The following is a 26,740-nucleotide window of genomic DNA, read 5'->3' as shown; positions in this document are numbered from 1 at the left end:
GCGTCCCCTCTTCTCATAGTTTAAACAGCTTGAAAAGTTTATTTTGAAGTGACTAACAAAAAATCCATACGAATCAATCCACTGAATATGGAATATGAGGTTTTCAGTGGTTGATTGTAAATCATTAGACTTATTCCCCCCATTGCCATTTCTTTTGAAAGAAATGTATACTTTTATTTAGCAAAGATGCATAAAATTGATCAAAAGTGACTGTAAAAACATAATTTATTATTATAAAATAAATGATGTTCTTTTGAACTTTCCATTCATCAAAGAACCCTGAAAAATATGTATCACAGTTATTTTACATTGCAATATTAATTTATAATATTGCTGGTTTTACTGTATTTTTGATCAAATAAATGCAGCCTTTGTTAGTATAAGAGACTTCTTCCAAAAACCTTTTAAAAATCTTACACAAATACAGGTCCTTCTCAAAAAATTAGCATATTGTGATAAAGTTCATTATTTTCTGTAATGTACTGATAAACATTAGACTTTCATATATGTTAGATTCATTACAACACAACTGAAGTAGTTCAAGCCTTTTATTGTTTTAATATTGATGATTTTGGCATACAGCTCATGAAAACCCAATGAAAATCTAAAAAAATTAGCATATTTCATCCGACCAATAAAAGAATGGCCATTATGTTCATTTATGCACTCAATACTTGGTCGGGAATCCTTTTGCAGAAATGACTGCTTCAATGCGGCGTGGCATGGAGGCAATCAGCCTGTGGCACTGCTGAGGTGTTATGGAGGCCCAGGATGCTTCGATAGCGGCCTTAAGCTCATCCAGAGTGTTGGGTCTTGCGTCTCTCAACTTTCTCTTCACAATATCCCACAGATTCTCTATGGGGTTTAGGTCAGGAGAGTTGGCAGGCCAATTGAGCACAGTAATACCATGGTCAGTAAACCATTTACCAGTGGTTTTGGCACTGTGAGCAGGTGCCAGGTCGTGCTGAAAAATGAAATCTTCATCTCCATAAAGCTTTTCAGCAGATGGAAGCATGAAGTGCTCCAAAATCTCCTGATAGCTAGCTGCATTGACCCTGCCCTTGATAAAACACAGTGGACCAACACCAGCAGCTGACATGGCACCCCAGACCATCACTGACTGTGGGTACTTGACACTGGACTTCAGGCATTTTGGCATTTCCCTCTCCCCAGTCTTCCTCCAGACTCTGGCACCTTGATTTCCGAATGACATGCAAAATTTGCTTTCATCCGAAAAAAGTACTTTGGACCACTGAGCAACAGTCCAGTGCTGCTTCTCTGTAGCCCAGGTCAGGCGCTTCTGCCGCTGTTTCTGGTTCAAAAGTGGCTTGACCTGGGGAATGCGGCACCTGTAGCCCATTTCCTGCACACGCCTGTACACGGTGGCTCTGGATGTTTCTACTCCAGACTCAGTCCACTGCTTCCGCAGGTCCCCCAAGGTCTGGAATCGGTCCTTCTCCACAATCTTCCTCAGGGTCCAGTCACCTCTTCTCGTTGTGCTGCGTTTTCTGCCACACTTTTTCCTTCCCACAGACTTCCCACTGAGGTGCCTTGATACAGCACTCTGGGAACAGCCTATTCGTTCAGAAATTTCTTTCTGTGTCTTACCCTCTTGCTTGAGGGTGTCAATGATGGCCTTCTGGACAGCAGTCAGGTCGGCAGTCTTACCCATGATTGCGGTTTTGAGTAATGAACCAGGCTGGGAGTTTTTAAAAGCCTCAGGAATCTTTTGCAGGTGTTTAGAGTTAATTAGTTGATTCAGATGATTAGGTTAATAGCTCGTTTAGAGAACCTTTTCATGATATGCTAATTTTTTGAGATAGGAATTTTGGGTTTTCATGAGCTGTATGCCAAAATCATCAATATTAAAACAATAAAAGGCTTGAACTACTTCAGTTGTGTTGTAATGAAACTAAAATATATGAAAGTCTAATGTTTATCAGTACATTACAGAAAATAATGAACTTTATCACAATATGCTAATTTTTTGAGAAGGACCTGTATTAGTGTACATAAAAGCATGTATATGGCTGAAAGATATGTGAAGAGAGGACTGCACTATTCAAAATGATACACAACCCACTAAATGAAACACACTCATACTTACAGTTAGCACCAAACAACATCCAAGATAAAATAAGCATCACATTTTAGTATTTGCTTTTTGTATTCCTATAACTGAACTGTGGTTAATCTATTCCATTAGTAAAATAGTTACCCACAGTGATGAACTACTATATATGTGATGTACAAGTTTATTGGACTCCTCAAAAGAGTGTGAACTCTAAAAGAGCTGGAATGGATAAAGCATACACAAGCCAACATAGAAATGGAGTGGCTAGCAGAGAGAGATAGAGGGAGAAAAAGAGAGAAAGAGAGAGTGATTGCAGGTGGAACACTTGTACATACTGCTAGATATGTTCCGGCGGTGTGGCGTAAGTGGCTCCGCTGTTGGACGGGAAGAGGAAGAGGACACATAGGTGAGGAGAGCAGGGCACACAGCAGTGGCACTCATGGACACAGTAACAGTGTGAGACAGGAGGAGAGAGATCACAAAAGAGGGCCAGAGTAAGAACGAGTGATGTTTATGAAAAGTCTGGATATCAAGGTCCAGTATGTCAGAAAACAGGTGCCTAAAAAAATTAGGGATGGTGGATTAGAGACTGTCGAAATAAAAGGTGGAGAAATGAGTTCCGTGAGTTTGATGTTATAAAGACTGGTAGAGAGAAAGAAGAGACAGACAAGACAGGACAAGACAGGACGAGACTAAAGACAACAAGGATGCTGGAGACTGTGTTAGTCTATTAGCAATGAGGCAAAAATACCAAATCAAAAGAAACCAAGTATGTACACAAATAAATTTACAGTTAAAAAGCAACATCAAATAGTTAATGAGGAAAAACTCAATATGAAACATACAAAAACAAAACTACATCTGTCTTATTACTGTTAACTACAACAATACAAAATATTTTTTTAGCTAAAAATAAATAAAATATAAAATATGAAATTTATTATTTAACTTAATTTTAACTTAAACTTAAATAAAAAAAAAGAATTTAAAATGGAATTACTAAAATAACTAAAACAAAAAATAAAGCATAAATATAGTATATAAATATAACATACATATTTTTAAATACCACAAACTAATTAAAATGACAAGCACATAAGATGGATAAATCTAAGTAAAAAACTGAAAACAAATGAAAGCCTATTCAGAACATTAATAAATACGATATACTACAAAAAAAAATCTTAAACAACACTAAAATAAATTCAATCCTAGCTATACCTACATTGTAAAAAAGACTTTTCATGTTGTAAATAAAACAAAGATTATTAGTAATTGTGAAATTCACTAACAATTTCTGAGTGAAAGTTGTCTCTGCACCATTCTTTGTCAGTGTACTTTAAAATAAATTAAAAGATTGAATTATAACAAGCATAAAAAATAAAACATTCTTATATAGTTCTGTATATAGTGTAAATATACTGTATGTAGACTTTGCATTGTCCCTCTTCTTCTCTCTCTCTCTCTCTCCCTTTCTCACTCACTCACTCACTCTGAACTGAACTGAAGAGAATAAATGTGTCTCTCAGTAGAGATTGGTGTATACAGTAAATTAACCTCTTCTGACTTCCTCCAATTCATTTGCTTAAATTCTTCACCTCCTCTCTGCATTCATTAATACACCCTCCCTATTACCTCCATTCATCCATTCTCTCATACAGCTGGCCATTCACTCCTCTTCCCTCTATCTGTGCACATACGTCCTCCAGCTGCCTCTTTCTTTGCAGGAATTAATTTAGTCAGAATAAGAAACAAAGGCTGTGCAGTAGTTATTTTCAACTCCCACCAGAATGACCTCATATGGCCATGATGGATAGGAGATGTTTACCTGAAAGCCAGCGTTGAGTCTGGGCATGGAGGCAGCTCTGCCGTGACCCTCCAGCACAGGATACCCGCCCCCATCAGAGTCATTTTCCATGTCAGTCATCTCAACTAATTCCTGCAACACACGCAGAGCCAGACAAAACAAACACTGTTTAACTGACCGGTAAATGTCTGACACATGTAACTTTAACAGGACTGATTCATGAATCACTAGTAGAGTTCAAATCACCTGAGATCTGTATGTGCCTGGCACATCTTCCGACTGGCCCCGTTGGACAGGCCTTCTGTTTGCTTCCTGTGTGACTTCCTGAGGTATGTCTCCTGATGGAGACTTTTTTGTGGTACTGGTCTGGCTTTGTCTGTTGCATACATACAGTAAAATTAAAATTAAAATGGAAAGTGCAGTACTATAAAGACCAGAATGGTAGAACACTCACACTGCATCCCCACTGGTCAGGTGAAAGGATGTGGGCGGGGCATCTGGCTGTGGTGTGGTATCTGATTGAGAAGAGGGTGGGGCTTTTAGCACTAGTGGTTCCTGATCGTGCAAGTGTGTGGGAGGACGCATTGGTCTGAAGAGAACACCAACTTTACTCTGAGGACAAAACACATCAAACACAACACTTTCAGAAGGACAACATTATAAATTAAGAATTTGATAATAAAATACAACTTTAATCTATATCTAATTCTACATATATATTTAGTTATTTGTAGTTCCTCTACCTGTGTGCCTGGTGCAGCCTGCTGCTGTTGGAGTCTTTTGGCTCGGTTCTGCTTATAGTAGTCGAAAATCATGAGAGCAGCATAGACCTTCCCTACAGTCAATTCATTATCTAAGAGAGAGTGAAATGCACATGAAATATCAACTGGACAGAGGTGCAGGGAGAAAAACGATGTCCACTAGGTGGCAGCAAAAGCTCAGAAGTCACAAGCAGAACCATGGCGAATAACTCAGGTGGAAAATGTCATCAGTATTGTTAATGAAAACTCAAACTCCAATAAGCATTTAATTAAGATTCCACATAAATGTTAGGTGCTTTCCAAACAGAAATCAACATTACTTTAGCAAGAGTTTCTAAATGCAGGGCTTACGTTTATGAGGTGTCACCAGCAGGTCCGCTGTTCTTGAAGACAAGTTACTCCAAATTTTATTTATTTCCTTCCTTAATTCAGCATCACAAAGCCGCTGAGCCAGAACTCCTGAAAAAATACACAATAATGTTAACAGTATCGGTCACACTTTATTTAAACATCCATTAACCTACGACTTTAGCCTTAATAAACTACTAATTTGCTGCTTATTAATAGTTTCTAAGGTAGTTGTTAAGTTTAGGTATTGGGTAGAATTAGGAATGCATAATTTGTGCTTTAAAAGTACTAATAAACAGCTATTAATAGGCATTCTAATAAGCAACTAGTTAATAGTGAGAATTGGTTCCTATACTAAAGTGTTACCATAGTATCTAACAGTCTTTCATAATTCTTGTCGTTAATATTCCCACGTGAGATTTTTTTTTCAAGCTGTTAATGGGTGTTATCTTATTCTTTAATCATATTTTGCACCAAGTAAAAGGTTAAATAAAAGTCAAAGTCAGTGGGGAAAGCGTCATTCAATTAACTTGTAACGCATTTAAAAATGGTGGAGTGTTAAATTAAATGAGGCTGATGGAACAGAGCAGTGACTGGTGAAAAGCGCTGCTGGAGCAGATGGACAGTTAAAGGAGCTTTTGACAAATGCCAGTGACTGGCCCTAATGGCTCCAAGCGGACACTCACCTGATGCCAGTTTAATCTCCAGGGCGGTCCGTATGAGAGCCATTAAAGTGGAGGTAAAGTGAACTGTACTGTCTTCAGCTATGGGCATGTTCATCCTCACCAACCGCTGTGGAGTCACGGACACAGATAGTTTGTGATTAATATCACACATGACTGCAGGATACAGAAAAGACCATAACAAACGACAGGAGGAGTTTGCATGCCGAGGGAGAGTAACGACTTGGTCTATGTAATTTCCCTTTCGTCAATTGTCATTTCCGAACTCTCATCTCAGCACACAAACTGTCTCTTCAGGACATCAAAATGAGAGGAGGGAGAGAGTGTGTGTTTATATTTCATGCAGAGGATGAGTTATGTTGGAAATGGAAGATGTTTTACTGCATTTCTCCAGTTAGCAGACAGTAAAGCTGTTTTTGTCACACTGAGAACAATGCAAGCTTTAGCCATTATTGGAGGTTCACAGGTTTCTCAGTAAATGCAATTACAGAATCAGTCTTACACTGATTATGCGTAATAACCTGACAATGTATAAGATCATTTTAACACTTTGAGCTGTATGTGTATGTGTGTGTGTGTGTGTTTAACAGGTTTAAGCAAAAAGTGCTGTGGCTCCAATTACACCAATATTTAATTGATTTGATTTTGGGGTAAAATATGGACTTCATAAAATCAAACTTATAATATTCTTTATCTTTTGTATTTGAGTTCTCAATAATAAATACAGCTATGACTACTGTCCACGTAGAGAATGCAAATGCACTAGTTCATGCCCACTGAAATGTGAGGTGTTGATGGGCTGCTTTTCTTGTGTTTTTATAAAGTCAGCGATGACCTTCAGAAAACATGATGACCAGAGAGTGAGAAAAGATAACATGCTGACCAACCAAAACCAATAGCCACAAATGCACCAACCACAAAAATGCATCATCACTCAAGGTGAAGCCAGAGTAGACGCTTCACACAGCAAAACCTTTCTTTATAGTGTTTAAAAGAAAACAGATGCAAAATAAACAGAGAATGGATCTTGTTTCTGTGGTGTAGCGTGAAGGAGCGCAACATCATGCACAGGGACAACGCTCTGCCTTCATTAGTGTGCGTAGGCCATCATAGAAATCTTTCCACAACAACTACCAATGAAAAAGTGAAAGGGCGCTCCACTGAGCACACATCTACAGCAAGCTTTCTTTCTTTTCTCCCTGTTGATTTAGTGCTCTGAATTCGGGGGAAGTGGGGGCTTGTTCTATTTAGAGCTCGCTGGAGAACATTGCATCCTCAAGCCTTCACGCACGCAGACTGTGTGGCCTCAGAGAGTAGCTCGGCAGACAGACACGAACGAGTCTCTTGAACATTGCCCATTCAGACAGCTGGAAGAGGGTGTGTAAACTTATTGACTCGGAGGCAGCTCTCAAAGTAGCAGAACGTCCTGCGACCAAAACAGGCACCCCTGTACCAGTGACACTTGAGATTCAATTTTGATATTCAGATTTTCTTTTTTTCCCCATTCTATTCTTTACTTCCTTAGTTTATTTTATAAAGTGAAAGACAAAGATTGCAACAATTTTAGTACTGATGCAGTGCTGAGTCTGACTGTGTATTTATTCTACTCTAAACTATTGAGCTTCCTATGTAGACAGAATTTTCAGGGTGTCCTCAAGACAAAACCCTAGAGTTTTCTATCAACACCAGTGAAAAATAAATATACTAAAATGTATTTGAAATATTTTTTTTCATGTAAGTACACAACAAATACATTTACATATTTATGTGCTTAATAAAAATGGCCTGCACTTATACTAAATAATATACTAAAAAGGTATACTTAAAGTCTGCAAAATTTTGTGCTTAATGCACTTTAATTGTGAGGAAGTAGTGCTGAAGTCCAACTAAAGATATACTGAAGTATATTTGATATATATTTGATATACTGAAATATAATTTAGGAACACTTTAAATATCTTGCATTTAAAGAAAATTAATCACATCCAAATTAAAAGTAAAAATATATGTGTGTACTGTGTATATTTATTATGTATATAATGTATGTGTGTATTTATATATACATACATACATTATATTGCTTGAAAATATTTACATGTATTTACCTGTATATATTTATATTCATATAATTTATTATATATAAATATAACATTTTAATTAAAAATACATGCATGCATGTGCATTTGTATAAAATATACACAGTATACACACATGTATTACGTAAACAAAATCTTTTATTTTGGATGCGATTAATCGCAATTAATTGTTTGAGAGCACTAGAATTTTTATATCAGCAAGTCTCGAGCGATATGTCAATAAATGTGTTAATAGATTTGAACTATACTTAGTATGAAATAAATTTATTTTTAAATACATACCTGCAAACTCACAAACGGTCAAAAGGGTGACATATGACCCTTGTCGGGGGGTCTGGGGGGAACCAACCCTTTCTTGGTTCGATTTGAGCAGCACCGCGCAGACCGATCGTCGTATGACATCAAAGTACTGCGAGAGCGATTCGAAAGCATGCGGAGCCATCGGAGCTCTCTGTAGCTCTCGCTGTGCTTTGATGTCATACAGCGATCAATCTGCGCGGTGCTGCTCAAATCGAACCAAGAAAGGGACTTAGGTCAAACACACTTGTGGTCTCACTCTGGTCTATGAGCTTGCAATTTCGCTCTCAATCTCTTCACCCAGCCACCAAAAAAAAAAAAAAAAACTCTTCGGATCTAGACGATTCACATAAATGACATATTTTGATTCAAAACGGCGAATTTCGCCGAAAAGCAACTAGTTTGCCGGTATGTAAATGTATTACTTTTTTACTAGGCAAACCTAGAGTTTTATTACCATCCATCAGTGACATCAAAAGGCACATAAAGATCACAACAATAAGCCACACACACACACAAAACAATTCCACAATTAGAGCACTGACTGACAGCCAGATCAGCCAATGAGAGGACAGAGAAGGAGCTACTGAATGGTCAGAGGGGTGGGATCTACCTTATAGGCGATTCTTGGAGGACATTTCTTTCCCAAACCTAGCGGAGGGGACATGTGGCGAAGCATCTCGTACATATCGAGGTAGGATATGCGTCCACTTCACAGGGGTGAGTTCAAAGGTCACACAGACAAGAAAAGGAGAGGGAAGGAGTAGTGGAGAACATGAAGAAAATGTGATGTGAATGAAAGAAAGAAAAAAGTAACAAAAAAGCATCGTTATCATGGATTCTGAAGTAAGGTCAAGGGAATCTGATACCATCCTGTCTCAGAAAGACTGATGGATCACACCTGCTTTTAAAGCTACAGGCTGTCGGTGATCCAGGGATGAAGAACATGGCATGATGGGATTAGGCTGCAGTCTGGACCTTCTGTCCTTGCATGCTAGGACGCACCACGGCTAACCAATCAGATAATCAGGAACAAAGCTAATATTTGGTCTAATTTTAAGCAGAGCACTGATGCACTGCTCTAGTGCATCAATATTTACGATAAGGGAACATATGGGATTAGTTTGGAATGAGGGATTTAGCATTTGGCTTTGTTTCCTGGTTACCATGGTTACCCATGTTAAAATCAGTAAGGAAAGAGGGGGAAGTATAATCCAATCAGACACTTTCAGGCATTTTATGGGCATTCATTTTTCACAGCACCGCCCCTAGAGGGAAGGTGTGTAGGTTTTCAAACCTTGTATGCCACCCTATTAGGGCACTTCTTTCCTAAACCAAGAGGGGGTGAGATTATGCGCAACAAATTGTACATATCCATATAGTGTATCCTTCCGCTGCAAAAAATAAGATATGGGTTAAAAAGACAGAGTTTACTAAATTTTTCCACATTCCATCAATATCTAAAGACTTAACTTAAGAGATAACTATTCTCAGCAGTGCGTTTTCAAGTTAAAATGGATTAAACTGACAGAGAGGATAGGCTTCAAATCCGTTCTGCTCAAGATAGACTAAAAGTGGATGGCATGCAAAGGATAAGATTTGCATTCCTCAGCATAGACAAAGCTTGAGGATTTGATGTTAACCATGGTCACACAGTAAAATGGGATTCTTGTGACTTAAGGCTCTGAGTAAATCAGACACAGCGCCAGTGGCGTACCCTCTTAAGTTGGCGTCTTTCAACCACTTAGTCTCAAGCTGTCTCATTATTTTTAAAGTGGCAATAACTGCCAGCGACACCGTGTAGGAGTGATACGCACCAGGCGGCAGGGTCGTACTCAGCCCAAACACGGATGAACTCGTCGAGGTGATGAGGCCCGAGAATAGAAGCGTCACGTGTCAGGTACTCAAAGTTATCCATGATGACGGCGACGAACAGATTCAGCATCTGATGGTTGTAGGATAGAGGAAGAATCATGTAAAACAGGAGAAGACATTTTTTTAATTATGTATAATACCAGATCACTTTTCATTTTTAAAGTGGTGTCTTCTTGGCTAGACTTTATAGGAAGTTTGCACTCACTAAAGCTGCTTCACTGTGCAATTTTATGTTTTGTGCACTGTTTCATTTGTGCATATACATTAGTGGTCAACATTTTGGGTTAAGTTATATATTTATTTTATTTTTTCAAAAGAAAATGCTTATGGTCACCAAGGCTGCATTTATTTGATTAAAAATACAACAAAATAGTCATATGAATTATCATTACAAATTATAAAGCTGTTTTCTATATAATCCACTTAAAAAAAGTAATTTATTCCTGTGATAGCAATGCTGAATTTTTAGCAGTTATTCAGAAATCTTTTTAACGTGCCGATTTGGTACTTAAGGAACATTTCTTATTATTATCATCACAGTTTTTATTGAAATTTATACATTTTTTAGCCTTCTTTGATGAATATAAAGTAAAAAAACCAGCATTTATTTTAAATTGTAAAGATTTTATATTGTTACAAAATGTTCTGTCACTTTTGATCTACTTAATGAGTCCTTGCTGAACAAAATATTAATATATTTTACTATTTCTAAATAAAAACAGAATAAACAGATTTAAACAAAAACTAAATTCTGTCATCATTTACTTACCTTCATGTTTTTCCAAATATGTATGACTTTTGTTTTCCTTGTGGAAAACTAAAAGATAACTTGAGCAGAATGTCCAAGCTGCTCTTTATATACATTGAAAGCGAATGGGGACCAAAGGTTGACAAGTTAAAAAATAAATCCCTAACTTGAGCATTTTATTTCAAGCATTCTGATTCTACATTAGTAAAGTAGCTTTTTGTGAGAAACCAAGTAAACTGTCATTATTTGCTGACAGTCACACAACTGTGGTCACCATTCACTTTCATTGTATTCAAAAAGAGTAGCTTGGACATTCGGCTATAAATAGTTCTTGTGTTCCAGAGAAGAAAGTCATAAAGGTCTGAAACAACATGAGGGTGAGTAAAAGATGACAGGATATTTGTGGATCTGTTTGTATTTGAGATTTGTTGCACTAACCAGGAAGGAACAAAGGAAGATGAAAGAGACAAAGTAGAAGTAAGCAAAATCACTGCCACACTCTTTTCCAGAATATCCAGAGTCACGGTCACATGGCCTTTCGCCCAGACAAGACAGCATAATTTCATGCCAACCCTCCCCTGTAGCACTTCTGTAACATACAGACAGCGAAAGTCAGAAACTTTGGATTCATTTGCACTAATCTGTAACCGTTGTGAGAGCTGATATTTTAAGAAGACTGAACAGATCAAACAATGACTTTACCTGAACAACAACATAAGGGCCTGAAAAAATGTTTGGAAGTTATTGTGGATGTTGATAGCTGACTCCTCGGACAACATGATGTTACCAAACACCTGACCATAGAGAGACAAGCACATCAGCATTCTAATTTTGGATGCATTAAAGAAAATGCAAGCATTTTTGGTGGAGATGGGCTGAGAATTACATAGTGCAATGTGTACACTTTCCTATTGAGGCTGCATGAAAATACCTTCAGGGACTGTCTCAATAATTCAGACTGCCTGGAGGGTATGTTATAGTAAGCATCTGCAGTATTAACAAGGCCACATACACATTTTCCATAAAGTGTGACTCATGCTTATGAATTTTATAACTATAGCAGACATGCAAACAAACACACACGCACGCGCACGTGCACACACACGCACACACACACACACACACACACACCGACTCACTCACTCAAATCTACAGCTGCAATGCACTGACAGACAGCAAAGCAAATCACAATAATGCCACATGCATTACAAAAGCACATACAGTGACTATGGATGGACACAATCTTTTAAAGTGGCATCCATACAGTAATAACAATAATACATTTATATACTTTTCTGCCACAATTGATGAATATTAAACCCAATGCTGAGAGTGCACTTTTTATTATTCTGGAAATAACTGACCTGTCTGTCAGTTCGTAAAAACATTCTGTTCCAAGTTATGCCCAATAGTCTTGTCACAATCATCTAAAGGCAGTAAACTTTGTAACTTTTACACCTTATATGCAAGGAATACCAGAGAGGGAGCATTTACACCCACAAGAATCTTAAATAAATAAATGACTGAATGAATGACTGAATGAATGAATAGTCTTATTGACCCTACACGTTTAAAACAGTGCACTAACAAAAAGATTGCATTTAAATTAACAAAAATATAGGTTTACAATTATGATTTATGATTTTTGTAATGAGGTAAATGCATTTCTTGCAGAATTTAGGATGGGAAATTGTCTGTGCTATTCAACAGCATGTCACATAATGTAAATGAAGCTTAACTTCAACCATGACTCTAATATGCTTACAATTCAAATCATACTATAAAAAATACTAGAACGATTGCAAAAACTGGTTCAAAAGCATCTTTTACGCTGAATGAAGCAAACGTTGAGCTGGCAGTAGGAGTTCCAAGCGTACAGTTTGATTACATGGCTCACTGATGATGTTGCTTCCCCAGTCTTACAGGATACAATTAACATTGATTTACAATGCAGTCCTAATCTACTAGATGGCAGACGCCATCAATTCCAACACAATCTGGGAGATTGCCTGTGCGTCCTTAAACAAGCAATCAAACTTAAATATGAGATCCAACCGAAAGACTGGAAGAATGGCTTCTTTTTCATAAAGACTAAGAAGCTTTCAGATGGAAAAACACCACCTGCTCATGCAAAACAGCCTGTGCTTTTTACACAGATGACTGTGGTCATTCAGTGAGTCCAAGATCAATAATCTATCACGTTAAAGCTGTAAACGTTAAGTGAGATGATTGTAGCAGCTGTGGCGATGAGATCTCAGATGGAAAGGTTGCATGAGGGGTTAACATTTATGAGAATCTTTTAAAGCTCGCTGGATCTCACCTGCATCCCAATGATGGCGTATATGAAGAAGAGCATTGCAATGAGGAGACACACATACGGCAGAGCCTGAGGAAAAAATACAGTTATATTACAGACAAACAATTGTCTTGAACTGTTGACAATGTTGTCTAAGCTGTCCAAGTCAAGTCAAAGGTCAATTTCTGACCTTAAAGGACTGAACAAAGGTCCACAGCAGGATGCGAATGGTGTAGCCCTGCCGGAGGAGTTTAATGAGACGAGCGGCCCGGAAGAGTCTCAGGAAACTCAGATTAATCCTCTTATCCTGGAGACAAGCAGAAAGAGAGATCAGAGACGCATCACTGAAACTGTATTTAAACCCGAGACGAGGACACATCCTCAATCAAGTCAGTGTCAGCAAAGGCCCCTGTTAGATCTGTTAAGTTTATTGATAAGGTATTAAAACTAGTTAGTCTCATGCAGGACAATGTTGTTGATAGTCTCGTAATGATGCATGAATAGTCTTGCATGAACATGCTTGTAATTAGAAATAAACAAATCCATTAGGGATGGACAGCATGACCACAGTCAGATATTATGTATTATGAAATAAAACAAATATTAACATAAAATAATATTAAAAAACCTAGGGCCAGATTTACTAACAACTTGCGCCAGCGCAAACCATCTTTTGGTGTTAAAATAGTACTGTCAGGATTTAGGAAGACGCGCAGTGATGAATTAGCGCTGAAAACGTGTGGACACAGTTATTTTTAATATTCATTTGTAGGAGTTTTCTTTTCAAAATTGATGGGAGGAGAGTATTAAAATGAATCATGCAATGCGATTTATTAACATTTGCGCTCGTTAAATTACTGGTGTTTGCGCCATTATTTAACGCTCCAAAAAAGCATGCCTTAAACTATTTTGCGCCTGTGTCGTAAGTAGATCACTCGCACCTGATAAGCATCGGCTCAGCTTATTTGCAACTATGCTAATTTGCGCTTCGCTTGGTACATTGCATTGGTCGATATGTCAATGAGATGTTGCGTCTGTGTTCTTTAAATTTGTGTTGTCAGTAAATCATCTGCAGAAACTTCCACGCCCATCAGCGCTGTTTTGGAATTCCGCTCTCGCACTAATTTTCCCTGTTTAGTAAATCTGGCCCCTATTTTTGTATTGACTCCCAAAAGCAAAATTTCTCATTCATTCAAGCAGAAGTACCAAACTGACTTAAAAAAGGCTACATAAAATAAAACTATGTAGACATAATTAATACAACACAAAATTAATAAAACTTGAATTAACTAAAATTAAAATATAAAAATAGTTTAAAATATGAACAAAATGTAACAGTTAATCAATGATTAAATACTGCTATCAACAGTATATATTTATCTATATAAATTCTACAATATTTCACAAATGAAAAAACTTTTTTTATATAAATATGGAATTTAGTGGACATAAACCAATGAAAGATTATTCATAACTGACCTGAGAAACTAAGACCTATGTTAAACAAAACTTCACAGTATATGGCCCATATACATACCACCCATCCCTAGTCTTTTAATACTGGGAAAGGGGGAAAAATAGGGATAAACTGTGAATAAATCTTGCAAACCAAAAACAACAACAACAAAAAACCCTTTGCATCTCAGCATGGTGCTGGATTGAACTGAGTCTTGATCTCAGCAGGTATAAAGGTGAGCATTCAAGATTAGGATAAAGAGGTTTGACAGGAGGAGAGGTTTGGACACAGACAGGCAGTGCAGGAGCGATGAAGCCACTTACCATCTGCGCAGTCCATTGGGGAAAGGAAGGGGACAGGTGCCAACAGAGATTTAGCATGGAAATAAGAGTCACAGTGAAATCGTTAGGAGAGGCCGATGTCCGTCTCTGACACGCAGAGACGCTGCTGTCAAAACTCATTGGTGGAGATTTCCGGATTGTCATCTTCAGTAGATGATTTGCTCTTATAACAGGTTGAATGATTAAGGGCTGAATTTTACATTTAGAAAAACGACAGAAATTTCATTTTCCTTTTTTTTTAAATCCATGACTTTTACAATTTTTTAATTTCTTTGGTTTTCCATGGAACCCTGTCAAACTGTCCCCATGATTTTAACCACAGACAAACTGAAAGCAGACTAAAACTGCAACACACATACGACAAAAAAAGCGCTGAAAGCTCACAAAGAGAGATTAAGCTTTTAGAGGTTCTCATCTGAAACATCCGCTGCAGAAAGTTATATTATTCATAACCTTTATCACATATGTGTTGAGATTTAAAATGATTTTATTTAAATACCTTTGAATTTAGGTTCTCAAATGCTTTGATGTGTCTCTTTGATGACTCACCTTGATCTCAGTAACCAGGATATCAGTGATGCTCCCCAGCACAGTAACAAAGTCAAAAATATTCCATGCCTCCTTCAGGTAGTTCTGCACACATTTAGAAAAACATACAACTACAACAATCTTAAACATACAACTACAATAAAATCTAATTACACCACAAACACCTTAAACAGTATCAATAGCATAATATCAAATACATTAACAAAACTATAGGTTCAATAACCTTGGGTTCATACAAGATCCCCTCTAAGATACCTAATTTTAGCCAAAATCCGAATGATATAAATCATATATAAATCAATACAATATATGTAAATTACTAAAATTATCTATCTATCTATCTATCTATCTATCTATCTATCTATCTATCTATCTATCTATCTATCTATCTATCTATCTATCTATCTATCTATCTATCTATCTATCTATCTATCTATCTATCTATCTATCTATCTATCTATCTATCTCATAATGTTTGATTTTATATATGTATGCATATATATATATATATATATATATATATATATATACACACACACACACACACACACACACACACAAACAAACACAAACACACATCCACATAATACACGAACACACACATACATAAATAAAATTTTAAATATTAACTACTAACAAATTGCTAAAATTCTCATTCTATTTAATATCAAAATGAATTGCTACAATATTTTCATCATTTGTAAAAAAAACTTGAGTACTATTTATTATATTTACATTTTAAAAGCTTAAAAACATGCTTTGTCAAACTAGTTCAAAAGCAAGTTATGAGCTTTAAAGGAATAGTAATAGTTCCAAACCTGTATAAGTTTCTTTCTTATGTTGAACACAAAAGAAGATAAATTTGAAGAATTCTGAAGAACCAAACAGTTGTTGATCACCACTGACTTCCATAGTAGGGAAAGAAATACTATGGAAGTCAATGGGGGCTATAAACTGTTTGATAACCAGTATTCTTCAAAATATCTTCTTTTATGTTCAACATAAGAAAGAAACTCATGCAGGTTTGGAACGTGAGGGTGAGTAAATGACAAAATTTGTATTTTTTTGGTGAACTATCCCTTTATATTCAGTTGAAATGTTGCAGTAAAAGGCAGGTGCTGTAGATGGTAATTTAGAGCTTTTCAGCAAAGCTGATTGTTTTTTTTTGAATGAATTAATTTTAATTGCCCCACTTTAACTCTGCACTTATTCCTTGGAGAGCTCTTTTGCCATTTTAGATTTAATTTAAGTATGGACCGTTTTTACTTGTGAAGGCAAAAGTCCTTTTTAAAATCTTTTACAATTCTAGTGAGGACAATGTGGCTCTTGCAAATATAGAGAATCATACACGCACAAACTCAGGCAGACTGAAATGCAGACATTGGTGATCTTTCATGGTCTGTCAGGTGTCTTAGCCTTGGGTTCATGCATCTCCTGAATGAAGCAAAGATTAGTCGACTGCTGCTAGACATGGATTCTGGACAGAACAACATGAGCAAAACCCATTCATCAACCCTGAGCTCTGAACAGGTGGAGGTAAACGCAAGCGTCATGCACCAGAAAAGCTCTTAATAAATGAGCCTCTTAAATGGAAATGGAGCTTGAGATGAGACCTTCTGCTGCAGGTCAGACCAGACGGCACTGGAGAGAGATTTATGATGCATTGCACACACCCCTGCTCATACTGTACACCCGACCACACTATTCTCACCCAGCGGGCCGTCATTAGCCTCTCGCTGATTTCACAGTTCTTGCACTGGCGACAGCCTTGAGGGCTGGTCAATCAACCAACAGGGCTCCACTTTTCACTCAAATCAGTCATTCATACTCTTATTTTATTCAGCTCCTCTCAAAGAGTTTTTACTACCAGCAAAAAGTCTGGTCCACCTTGCAATTTATTCTGCCCAATTAGACAGTAAAATTTATGTGCGGTATGCATTGCAGATAAATATGCTTTCATTTTTTATTTTTATCAGATACGTTTTTGCATGGCAGATTTCCCAGGTTCCCACTCCAATAAACCAAATCCCCAATGCATGGTGTCTTGTTGACTGTAACTATTAATTAATCAAGTTTTATCAAAAAGGTTCTACCAGTATAAATATGAACTGCGTTGATAACAGAATACTGGAAGACAAAAAATGTTACGTGGTAAAGCCTTGAAATGACTAAAGTACAGTGTTTTTTTTTTTGTAAACTGACTAAACTTTCACAGTCTTGTTGTATGTATTTGTGTTATACGTGGACCAAATAACTAGTTTAGTATCAAACACTGATTGTAATGATAAAATATAAGTAATATCTCCATTCTCACCAGAGGGCCGAAGGCAATGACCTTGAGAATGCACTCCAGCGTGAAGAGAGCCGTGAAGATAATGTTCAGCCACTTCAACATGTCCTCATATGGTTTAGGAGCATCATGGAACTACAGAAGAAGAAAAAAGAGATATTCAAAAGAGCTGTAAAACAGGCTTTCAGGAGTACAAAATTAGAAATGACGTATTCATAACTGAATATTCACGCACATAATTTCATATGCAACATTCAGCATTGCTGAATCTCAATCTGTGTGATGGAATGGCTCAGTGTTTGTCTACAACTTTGGTACACTTTTAAAAATAAGGATTCCAAAAGGTGGAAGTTTCATTTTTGGTTTCCCAAAGAACAAATCAGCAAAGAGTTCTTAAAAGAACCATCTTAATGTGAGGAACATTTTAAAAATCAAATGAAAGAACCTTTTGTTCAGTGGAAAGATTCTGTGGATGCATTGGATATAATTGGATATAAACGTCTAATAGTAAATTTTTCTTTAGTAACTTACTGCAACTTCAACTGTCTGTTGATGACAGCTGTTTTACCTTCATCATGAGGACCACTGTGTTGATGGCGATCATGGTCAGGATGGAGTACTCAAACGGAGTGGACACCACAAACTTCCATATCTTGTACTGGTAAGACTGCTTGTCCTGCGGCATGTAGCGTGTCAGAGGTTTGGCGTTTATGGCAAAGTCGATACAAGCTCGCTGTAGATGAAATCAAAGCACCCTTATCTCACCATGAATGTCTACAAGCAACAACTCATCACCCTGATCTTTCCATGTTTGATTATCAGAACAGCATTGGTATTCCCAGAGCTCTCTAAATCAAACGAATGAAAGGCTGTGAATGAATGAGTGCTAGAAGACAAACATCAAACTAGCTGCACAAATCAGAGTTTTTTCTGGTTTTAGGTGGTTGAGAGACTGGTCTGTTGGCAATTTTTGGAAAGGTTTTGAACACTTTTCAGTTAATCAGGCAAGGAGACCAGCTGGCTACCCAACTAAACGCCCGCCTATGTAGAGCACTTCAAATCAAATATTTATGATGTTCAATAACGGTTTGGACAACAATACAGCTTAATAGGTTTTAGAACAAAGCCAGAGAGTTCAAAGAGTTGTGACTGACTGGTCTGGTAGCTCTTCCCGGGTTTAAGTTTGTGCTTTGTGTGTGTGTGTGTGTGTGTGTGTGTGTATGTGTCTGTGTGTGTATGTGTTTGTCAAAGGAGTTTAGACTCAAGGTAGTGGAGATGTAGACGGACAGGTGCGTTGGCCGCACACAGGTGAGAGGAATTCTCTTAAGAGTGCTTCTCTTCCAGGCATCTCACAACTGTCTGTGCATGTATGAAACTAGACTTTGACCTTGAATTTACATACACTGAAACTCCGTTTTAAGCAACAGTGAATGGTGCCTACAGTTTGCCGTCTCCCCATCTACTCGTCCGCTCACGGCTGATTGTAACTGACTATTTAAGCCTCCAACTGTCCCGTCCTACCTCGTTCTTTTCCAAGCTGCAGTCTGACATGGCTTTATCTCCCTGCTCTTGGAACGTGATGATGATCAAAGCCACAAATATGTTGACAAAGAAGAAGGGGAAGACGATGAAGTAGACCACATAGAAGATGGAAGTTTCCATGCGGTAACCCGGACTGGGACCTTGGTCTTCAAACGTAGCATCAACAGAGTGTTTCAGCACTCTAGAGAACCAAAAAGAGACTGTCAATAAGATGATCATGAAATGTTTTTTTCTTATATTAACCCTTTGATGCACTGTGTCCACCACAGTGAACAGACCTTTAGAAGCCATTTTAAGCATAATAAGGTGTGAAGTTAGATCCAAAACTACTAAAGTATTTCCCATAAACTAAAAATGGTTAATGAAAGTATATTTTAAAATACTACTACTACAACAAAAAATAATAATACAATTTAGAAAGATTATATTCGTGTTTAAAAGTAGTGATGAAATGGAAATTGAGATCATCTTTTCTCATCTTCGTTTTTTCTCATCAATTGTTTCTCTGACAAAAACAAAACAAAACATAGGACAGACTGAATTTTGTCATTCAGGCAGTGATTTTTGATAAAATAATGATAAGTAATGAAAAAAAGATAAAATAAGGGTTTCTTCTATAATAAACACTTTAACATAAGAATTGCCCATTTTGATTTCACTGTGATTTTTCTCCTTAAACTAATTATGTAATAATTGTAATGCTGTCAAACGATTAATCGTTTCCAAAATAAAAGTCTTTGTTTGGGGGGGGGGGGGGTTGCAAACGCTCTTTCACACAGGGCCATGTGGGTTTGGATTTTGTTTTCCCTTCATAAAAAAAAACCCTTCATTTAAAAACTGCATGTTGTGTTTACTTGTGTTATCTTTGATTAATATTTAAATTTGTTTGATGATCTGAAACATTAAAGTGACAAAAAAAAAAAAAAAAAATCAGGAAGGGGGCCAACACTTTTTCACACCACTGTATGTACATGTTTAGTGTCTGGCACTTTTCTATTTAACTGTATACTCCCTTTTGTTTTCTGTTTCTTTTCTGACACTCTCTATAAAAAAGGTATAAAGTAAAAAAATAATATAAGATAATAATAATATAAAAATAATCAAAAGTAGAACAGACCAAAAGCATCATCTTAAAACCGTAGAGAGGAAAAAAGTGTTTATATGCAATAGTTAAGATTACATCCTATTCCATAAAAAACTCAAGTAGGAATGCATAGATATCACAGAGCACCAGACTGAAGAGGGATTTAAGTTAAATGTGAAAAAGTTTCTGAATTTTCTGCATTGCAGTTTTTTTCTATGAAAACATGGAGTTAAAATTTATAAAGCAGAGAGTGGAAAGGAACACAGATTACACCAGAGAGAGTTGAGCAAGAAGAGAAACTTAATCAGAACAGACAGAGTAAAAGGAGTAAGAAAACCAGCATTGAGTGTCTCTGTGTGGACTCACGTTGGCCAGCCCTCTCCTGTAGAGACAGTGAACAGGGTCAGAAAGGCCCACAGGACGTTGTCATAATGGAAATCATACTTCTTCCACTCGCGCGGCTGTGTCATGGCCAGTCCATCACTGCCGTATTCCAGGAACTGACCCCTGAGTACAGACAGATCAAAATCTGACTTTGTCTTTATTTACTATTTACTTTGTTTTTCTTCCTGCTTGGACTCCTTCTTTCTTCCTTCCAACTTCCTCTCTTTTACTTCCTTCTGTCCTCTATCTCCTGCCTTTCCTTCTTTCTTTGCTCTCCTTCCTTCCATCCATTCCTTCACTCTTCCTTTCATTTTAATCTTTAGTCTTTGTCTTCTCTCCGCCTTCCTACCACACTTCCATTCATTCAACTTGTCATTTCCTTTCCTTTTCTCTCCATTCATTCATTTTCTTCCCTCCCTCCCTCCATCCATCCCTCCATCTATCCATCCATCCATCATGCAGAATATATCCAGACAGTCGAGCCAGAGCACAGCTGTACCTGCAGTCCTTCTCTAGGGCTTTGGACTCGTCGGTGCAGTGAAAAAACCTTCCCTTGAAAAGCTGCACAGCAATAACCGCGAAGATGAACATGAAGAGGATGTAAACGATGAGGATGTTGAGCACATTTTTTAGAGAGTTCACCACGCAGTCAAACACAGCCTGGGGACACACAAACAGCACAAATCAGATCTTCTGCAAACATCTTCTGGAGGGGACGGCCTTGCTGCCACATGCAGACAGTAATGCACACCTTTGTTAAATCTATCAGTGAAGAATGTGTCATTGTGTGTTAATGTCACCAGACCTTTGTGAAAGCATACAACTTCACTAATTGTAGGCTGTGGCAAAGTCTTAATTGATTACTGCTCCTCTCGCTCTACATGACTGCACTTAGGCTGAGGATAAAACGGGAGTGGGGGGGATGTGTAAATCTTCTAATTTTTCTGTAATTTCTGCTCATTTAATGCCCTCAGGGTATCATTATTAGCACTGAGTATATATTTTTTTGGCATTAATGCTAATAAGATCTCCGGAGGTGGGATAAATGTCTCAGTGGCCCTGTGAGGATTTATCTGTGCATTAGTATTGTAACTAAACTAAACTGTAATTTAATTTTTTAGTCTATTATTTGTTCTAATGTCACTGGTGACGAATCTTCAGCCAAATTAATAAACAATGGCGAGAAAGTAAGTTTAAATGTATAATTTAGCCATGTAATCAGATAACAGTGAGTGTCTCTAAAACGATTTGTTTGTATGCCCAAGTGTGTGATTTGATTAGAGAGAAAGATGCAGCAAGGCTGTTAATGTGGAGGTCTGCACAAGGGGCATCATCCCCGCCTGCAAAACGTCCACACAAACAAGCACAGTAACACACATAATGTACCTAGGGAAATACTGACACAAAAACAGAAAACACTTGTTACTGACTTAAATTAACCAATTTAATGTGCCATTTATCTTTTACATATTTATATTAACTATATATCTGTGCAACTGTCTATCAAAGGCTATATTTAGAACAGCATACTAGGCATAATTTTCATTATTCATGGATTCCGTAGATAACTAAATTTGCCAGAATAAGCAATACACAACTTTTCTATTTCCATTGTGATGAATCGCCTTACTTGCTAATTATTTGAGAAGACTGCCAAGATTTCAATGAATGAATGAAGAACTGATAGATCTGAACTGATAGATTTGCTATGAGTTCTAATGAATGATAATTTGATGTATCCGATAGTATGTGACCCATGCTGGCAAACCGAGTCCGAATGAGCAAATTTCCAAAATTGTGTTCTTTTTATTTTCACATTCTCCATTAAAATACATAAAAAATTATTGGAATCAGACAAAACTGAGCTACAGCCGTTTGGAAGGCAGCAAAGTTGATTTTGAGAAAAATAGAGTTAAAGTTTTCTAAAGATTTCAAAGCAAAATCATCAGGCAACTTTGCATATTTTCCTCCAATTCTTTTCTTAATAATAATTACTATATTATTAATCACAATATAGCTATTTTTAATTTTATCTTTGTTATTAAAAAAAGATCAAAGATGCAAATAAACAGTAGTTTAATCAAGAGCAGCAAGTGATTCCGCTTTTTTTTTTTTATGTTTGATTAACATTGAGACAGATCTATGTTAAGACCTACTGTAATGCATGGATCGAATATAATGTTACACATTATATTATATAATTATATTATAGAATATAATGATAATGATTTTTCCCCAACCATTAACTAAATGTTCATATAAGACGTAACAGATTATGTTTGTGTGAATCTCACCAAGACATTTTTTGCAATAATGTGCTTTATAGGGAGACGCGCTTTGCAAATCTAAGTCAGCGTGATCATTTTGTTTTCATCAGCATTGGTTTAAAAATCATATTTCACTGGTTTGGACTCATGTCATCGAGAATTCGATATGAATATGAACAAAGCTGGAATGCTGCGCTTTGCAATAATAGACCTACAACTTGTGATGAGAAGCAGCAGCAGTCATCCAGAAGTGAGCAGAGAAAAATGTACTCCTCTCAGAAAACATACAAATAAAGATCATTTTAGATGTTTAATTACTATTTGGAGCATTGGGATCACCAGAAGATAGCTTAATTAACTCAGTTTTGTGAAAACCTCAAATTCGACCAAAACTGACATTTTTCACTTTTGCCTTTAGCTCAAAATTAGACCTTGCACATTCCGACTCCTTTTGCCAACACGGGTCACATTTAATTTTAAGGGCTGTCAAAATTAACACATTAACGCAAATTAATTTTAATGGCACTAATTTTATTAATGCGCGATAAATGCAGAGCGCATTTTCTGTTTGACCCGTGGTCTAGCCCGTAGTTGGAGAAATGAATGGAGATGCTGACAGTGTTGCCAACTTAGCGACTTTTCAGACCCCTTTAGCAAATTTTTTTTTTTTTTTTTTTTTGTTGTTTTTTTTAAAAAGTGCCTAGCGACAAATCTTTAGGGTTTGCCTAAACCTTATTTAGTATCTGAGACTCGCCGGTACTGCCGTACGAGTGCAAGGTCTCTCTTTCCCGCTGCGCACACACCTCTCTTTGCATCTGCTCTGTTCAGCGAGCGGCTGAGAGGAGCAGCTCTTTCAGTTAAAACACTTATTATGTTGCTTCTCTAATTTTACATTGAAATATAGCAGAAATAACAGTACAGTTATTGTCTTTATCTTATGTGTAGCCTATTTGATTTTATCAGATGAAGGCTTGATTATAAATCAGGATTTTTGTGCCGATTAACGTCTTGGAAGGGCGCTGGTTATGTAGTCTTAATGGGTCTCATTTCAGTCACTATTTCATATTAATTCGGTTGTCTGACAACAGAAACAGTAAAATATATCAATGAAAACAGTTTTATTGAGAATTTAGCTGCATCAAAATACAGTAAGCTATGTGGGCACAGAGAGGCCAACAAATAATAATAAATAAGTAATAATAAATAATAAATATACATTTTGCATGTTCAGAAGAAGTGAGCTGCCCTGTCCTGCGAAAATGTAAACAGGTTTGTGTAAGTGCTCAGTGCAAAGAAAGAGAAGTAATGGGAACCTGCTATTTCTATGTTCTTTTTTGCATGGACAAGTTCTTTGAAAAACATCTATGACCTTTTGTCTAGTCTTCATGCTCTATGTTAACTATGGTTTCATTAATAATAAACATGTATTGCATAAAGCATCCATATTTGTCCATGCCCATATTGATTAGAGTATTAAAACATTGGAGTTTTACATTTAGAACAGATAAAAATGTGCGATTAAGTTACGATTAATCGTGAGTTAACTCATGATAATCATGCAATTAATCGCGATTAAATGTTTTAATCGACTGATAACCCTAATAATTTTACAACTAAAACCACCTAATTCCACTTGCATGCTCTCAGAGGAGTAAGATAAGAACTAAGCAGGCTAAGATCCAGACAGTAGGAAATTACCTTGAGTTTAGGCAAACGTTTAATGGTCTTCAAGGGCCTCAGGACTCGAAGGACCCTTAGGGACTTGATGGTGTTGATGTCCTTGCCTTTAGTTCCTCTGTAAGGAAAAAGCAATGACTTATAGACATTTAGAACACGCCTGCAATCACACATTTTAACAGACACTTGATACGTTTTGATGTCATCTGCCAGCACATGCACAAAGCCTGAATTCAATTCAATTACATTATAATGAGCTAATCGCTTCCTCCAACCCATCATGTAATTCAGAATTACATTAGCTAGAGGTTATTTGGTTAGTAAAAAGCATGCCTTCAAGGGGAGGTTATTCTACAGAAACAAACCTACCTCTGAGACTGATGATAAATTTCATTTAAAATGTTATATTTCTGTAAAATAACAATCATTCTCCAGAAAAAGATACAAAGAAACAATCCATTCAGCAGGGATGGTCTCTTTGTAAAAACCACAGTTGGCCAAGTAACAGTCTGATGCTGGGAAGCTAAAAAAGGCCATTTTTACAATTATTGCTCTTGGAAAACTCGTCACTGTGTTGCTAGGGTGTTGCTGGTGGTTGCCAGGGTGTTACGATCTGGTTTTCTGCAAGTCTAAGAGATTTTTCAGGCAAGGTCAATAATTGCAAACCGACAATGAAGTTTAATACTTTTTTGTAGTTGAAATCCCTAAACGTAAGTATAACGTTCATAACAGTGATGCCTGCCTTAGAAGGAAACATTAATAAAAGTTAACTGAACAGAAAATAAATTGTGTTAAAGTTTGAATAATCAATGCTGCTTTGTTGTTCGAGTTCCATACCATACTTTTTCAGGATTGACTTGAAGTTAAACGAAGTCACTGAAGACAGTCAACATCAATGACACACTGAAGGATTAGTTTTCTGAATGGTACAGCTGCTGTAAGGCAGGTTCACAATGAATGGCATTTGAAATTACAGAGTTCAACAGAATGGAACTCATCTGAAAAGATAAGAAAAGGCTATTTTAAAACTCTTTTACTCTAAACTTTAGCAGACACGTCAATGAACAAGAACGACCTCCATTTCAACCCTGTTTAATCCAAAAAAGTGGTTCATTCTGACCGGTGAGATATTTCCTTGACAGCTGAAATAGGCTGTCAAACTTCACTAAGATAAGCTTTTTCTGTGTGTCTGTGTCTTAAAAACATTCATTATGTAAAATACAAAACTTCAAATGCTCGACATATAAAATAAGCATGAGCGTCTAAGAAAAAAACTACTAAAGTTCTAAAGAAAATGCCAGGTTTAGGGAGTGATAGCTTAGCTCTGTGATTTGTCTGCTTACTTTTTCTCTCCCATGAGGAGTTGGGACTCTATAACACTGGCATGCAATGTCCATGCAATGTCTGTCAGTCTCACAACACACCCCAGGGGTGCATGTGGATCTCTGCCCAATGAGACACTCAACTATACTCCCATAGATTTCAGAGGACCATCTGTCTCCAAGCACCCATCACACAGGTCCAGTGCTGAAGTGGTTGTGCCTAATATTTGTAACATGATAAAGGCACCTGATGCACCCTGATACAAGGGTCAATCACATGCCTGACTCAAGTTTAAGCCCAAAATTAAAAAGCAACAACAACAAGATTTACAATAGAACTTTCATGTTCTGTGAAGCTGCTTTGCAACAATGTATATTGTGAAAAGTGCTATCCAAATAAACATGAATTGAATTGAAAAATATATTATATAAAAATTAAGATTATAATTGACTTTGTATTTGTGATAAGCAAATATTTTATATTAATTAATAGGGGAATATTTTGTGGTAATATTATTTTTTAATTTGTATTGATTGATTGATAAATTTGTGGAAATTATTTTTAATCATCAAATTATCAAAAATTCAGTAAAACAAATACTTTTCAGAACAAATACTTTAATGATTTATTTCATAATCTATTTTGCAATCTATCTATCTATCTATCTATCTATCTATCTATCTATCTATCTATCTATCTATCTATCTATCTATCTATCTATCTATCTATCTATCTATCTATCTATCTATCTATCTATCTATCTATCACAACAAGCAGTTTACTTTTGCAGAACGTCTGATGTCCGATATGCAGTTTTTTATCAATGAATATAATTTAATAGC

The 26,740-nt window shown here is 36.7% G+C and overlaps 1 protein-coding gene across 1 annotated transcript in view; it reads right to left on the bottom strand.

Moving 5' to 3' along the window:
- Positions 1-26,740, bottom strand: part of LOC306855888 (putative voltage-dependent N-type calcium channel subunit alpha-1B) — a gene marked incomplete at both ends in the record, with an annotated part of 154,338 nt that overhangs the window by 5,069 nt on the left and 122,529 nt on the right. Inside the window, 20 exons of the mRNA XM_079394825.1 lie at positions 2,410-2,448; positions 3,903-4,013; positions 4,128-4,257; positions 4,336-4,493; positions 4,625-4,734; positions 4,994-5,101; positions 5,677-5,782; positions 8,680-8,776; positions 9,884-10,011; positions 11,128-11,278; positions 11,392-11,483; positions 13,010-13,075; positions 13,176-13,292; positions 15,332-15,415; positions 17,646-17,756; positions 18,190-18,354; positions 19,143-19,344; positions 20,614-20,754; positions 21,131-21,291; positions 24,597-24,693. Coding sequence (XP_079250951.1) covers positions 2,410-2,448; positions 3,903-4,013; positions 4,128-4,257; positions 4,336-4,493; positions 4,625-4,734; positions 4,994-5,101; positions 5,677-5,782; positions 8,680-8,776; positions 9,884-10,011; positions 11,128-11,278; positions 11,392-11,483; positions 13,010-13,075; positions 13,176-13,292; positions 15,332-15,415; positions 17,646-17,756; positions 18,190-18,354; positions 19,143-19,344; positions 20,614-20,754; positions 21,131-21,291; positions 24,597-24,693 — 2,374 coding nt within the window. The remainder of the gene's footprint in view (positions 1-2,409; positions 2,449-3,902; positions 4,014-4,127; positions 4,258-4,335; positions 4,494-4,624; positions 4,735-4,993; positions 5,102-5,676; positions 5,783-8,679; positions 8,777-9,883; positions 10,012-11,127; positions 11,279-11,391; positions 11,484-13,009; positions 13,076-13,175; positions 13,293-15,331; positions 15,416-17,645; positions 17,757-18,189; positions 18,355-19,142; positions 19,345-20,613; positions 20,755-21,130; positions 21,292-24,596; positions 24,694-26,740) is intronic.

Source organism: Barbus barbus (assembly GCF_936440315.1).
Source record: "Barbus barbus genome assembly, chromosome: 36".
In the NCBI taxonomy this organism is placed as follows: Eukaryota; Metazoa; Chordata; class Actinopteri; order Cypriniformes; family Cyprinidae; genus Barbus; species Barbus barbus.
Note: the sequence above shows the minus strand (reverse complement) of the source record. Positions and strands in the feature narration are given on the sequence as shown.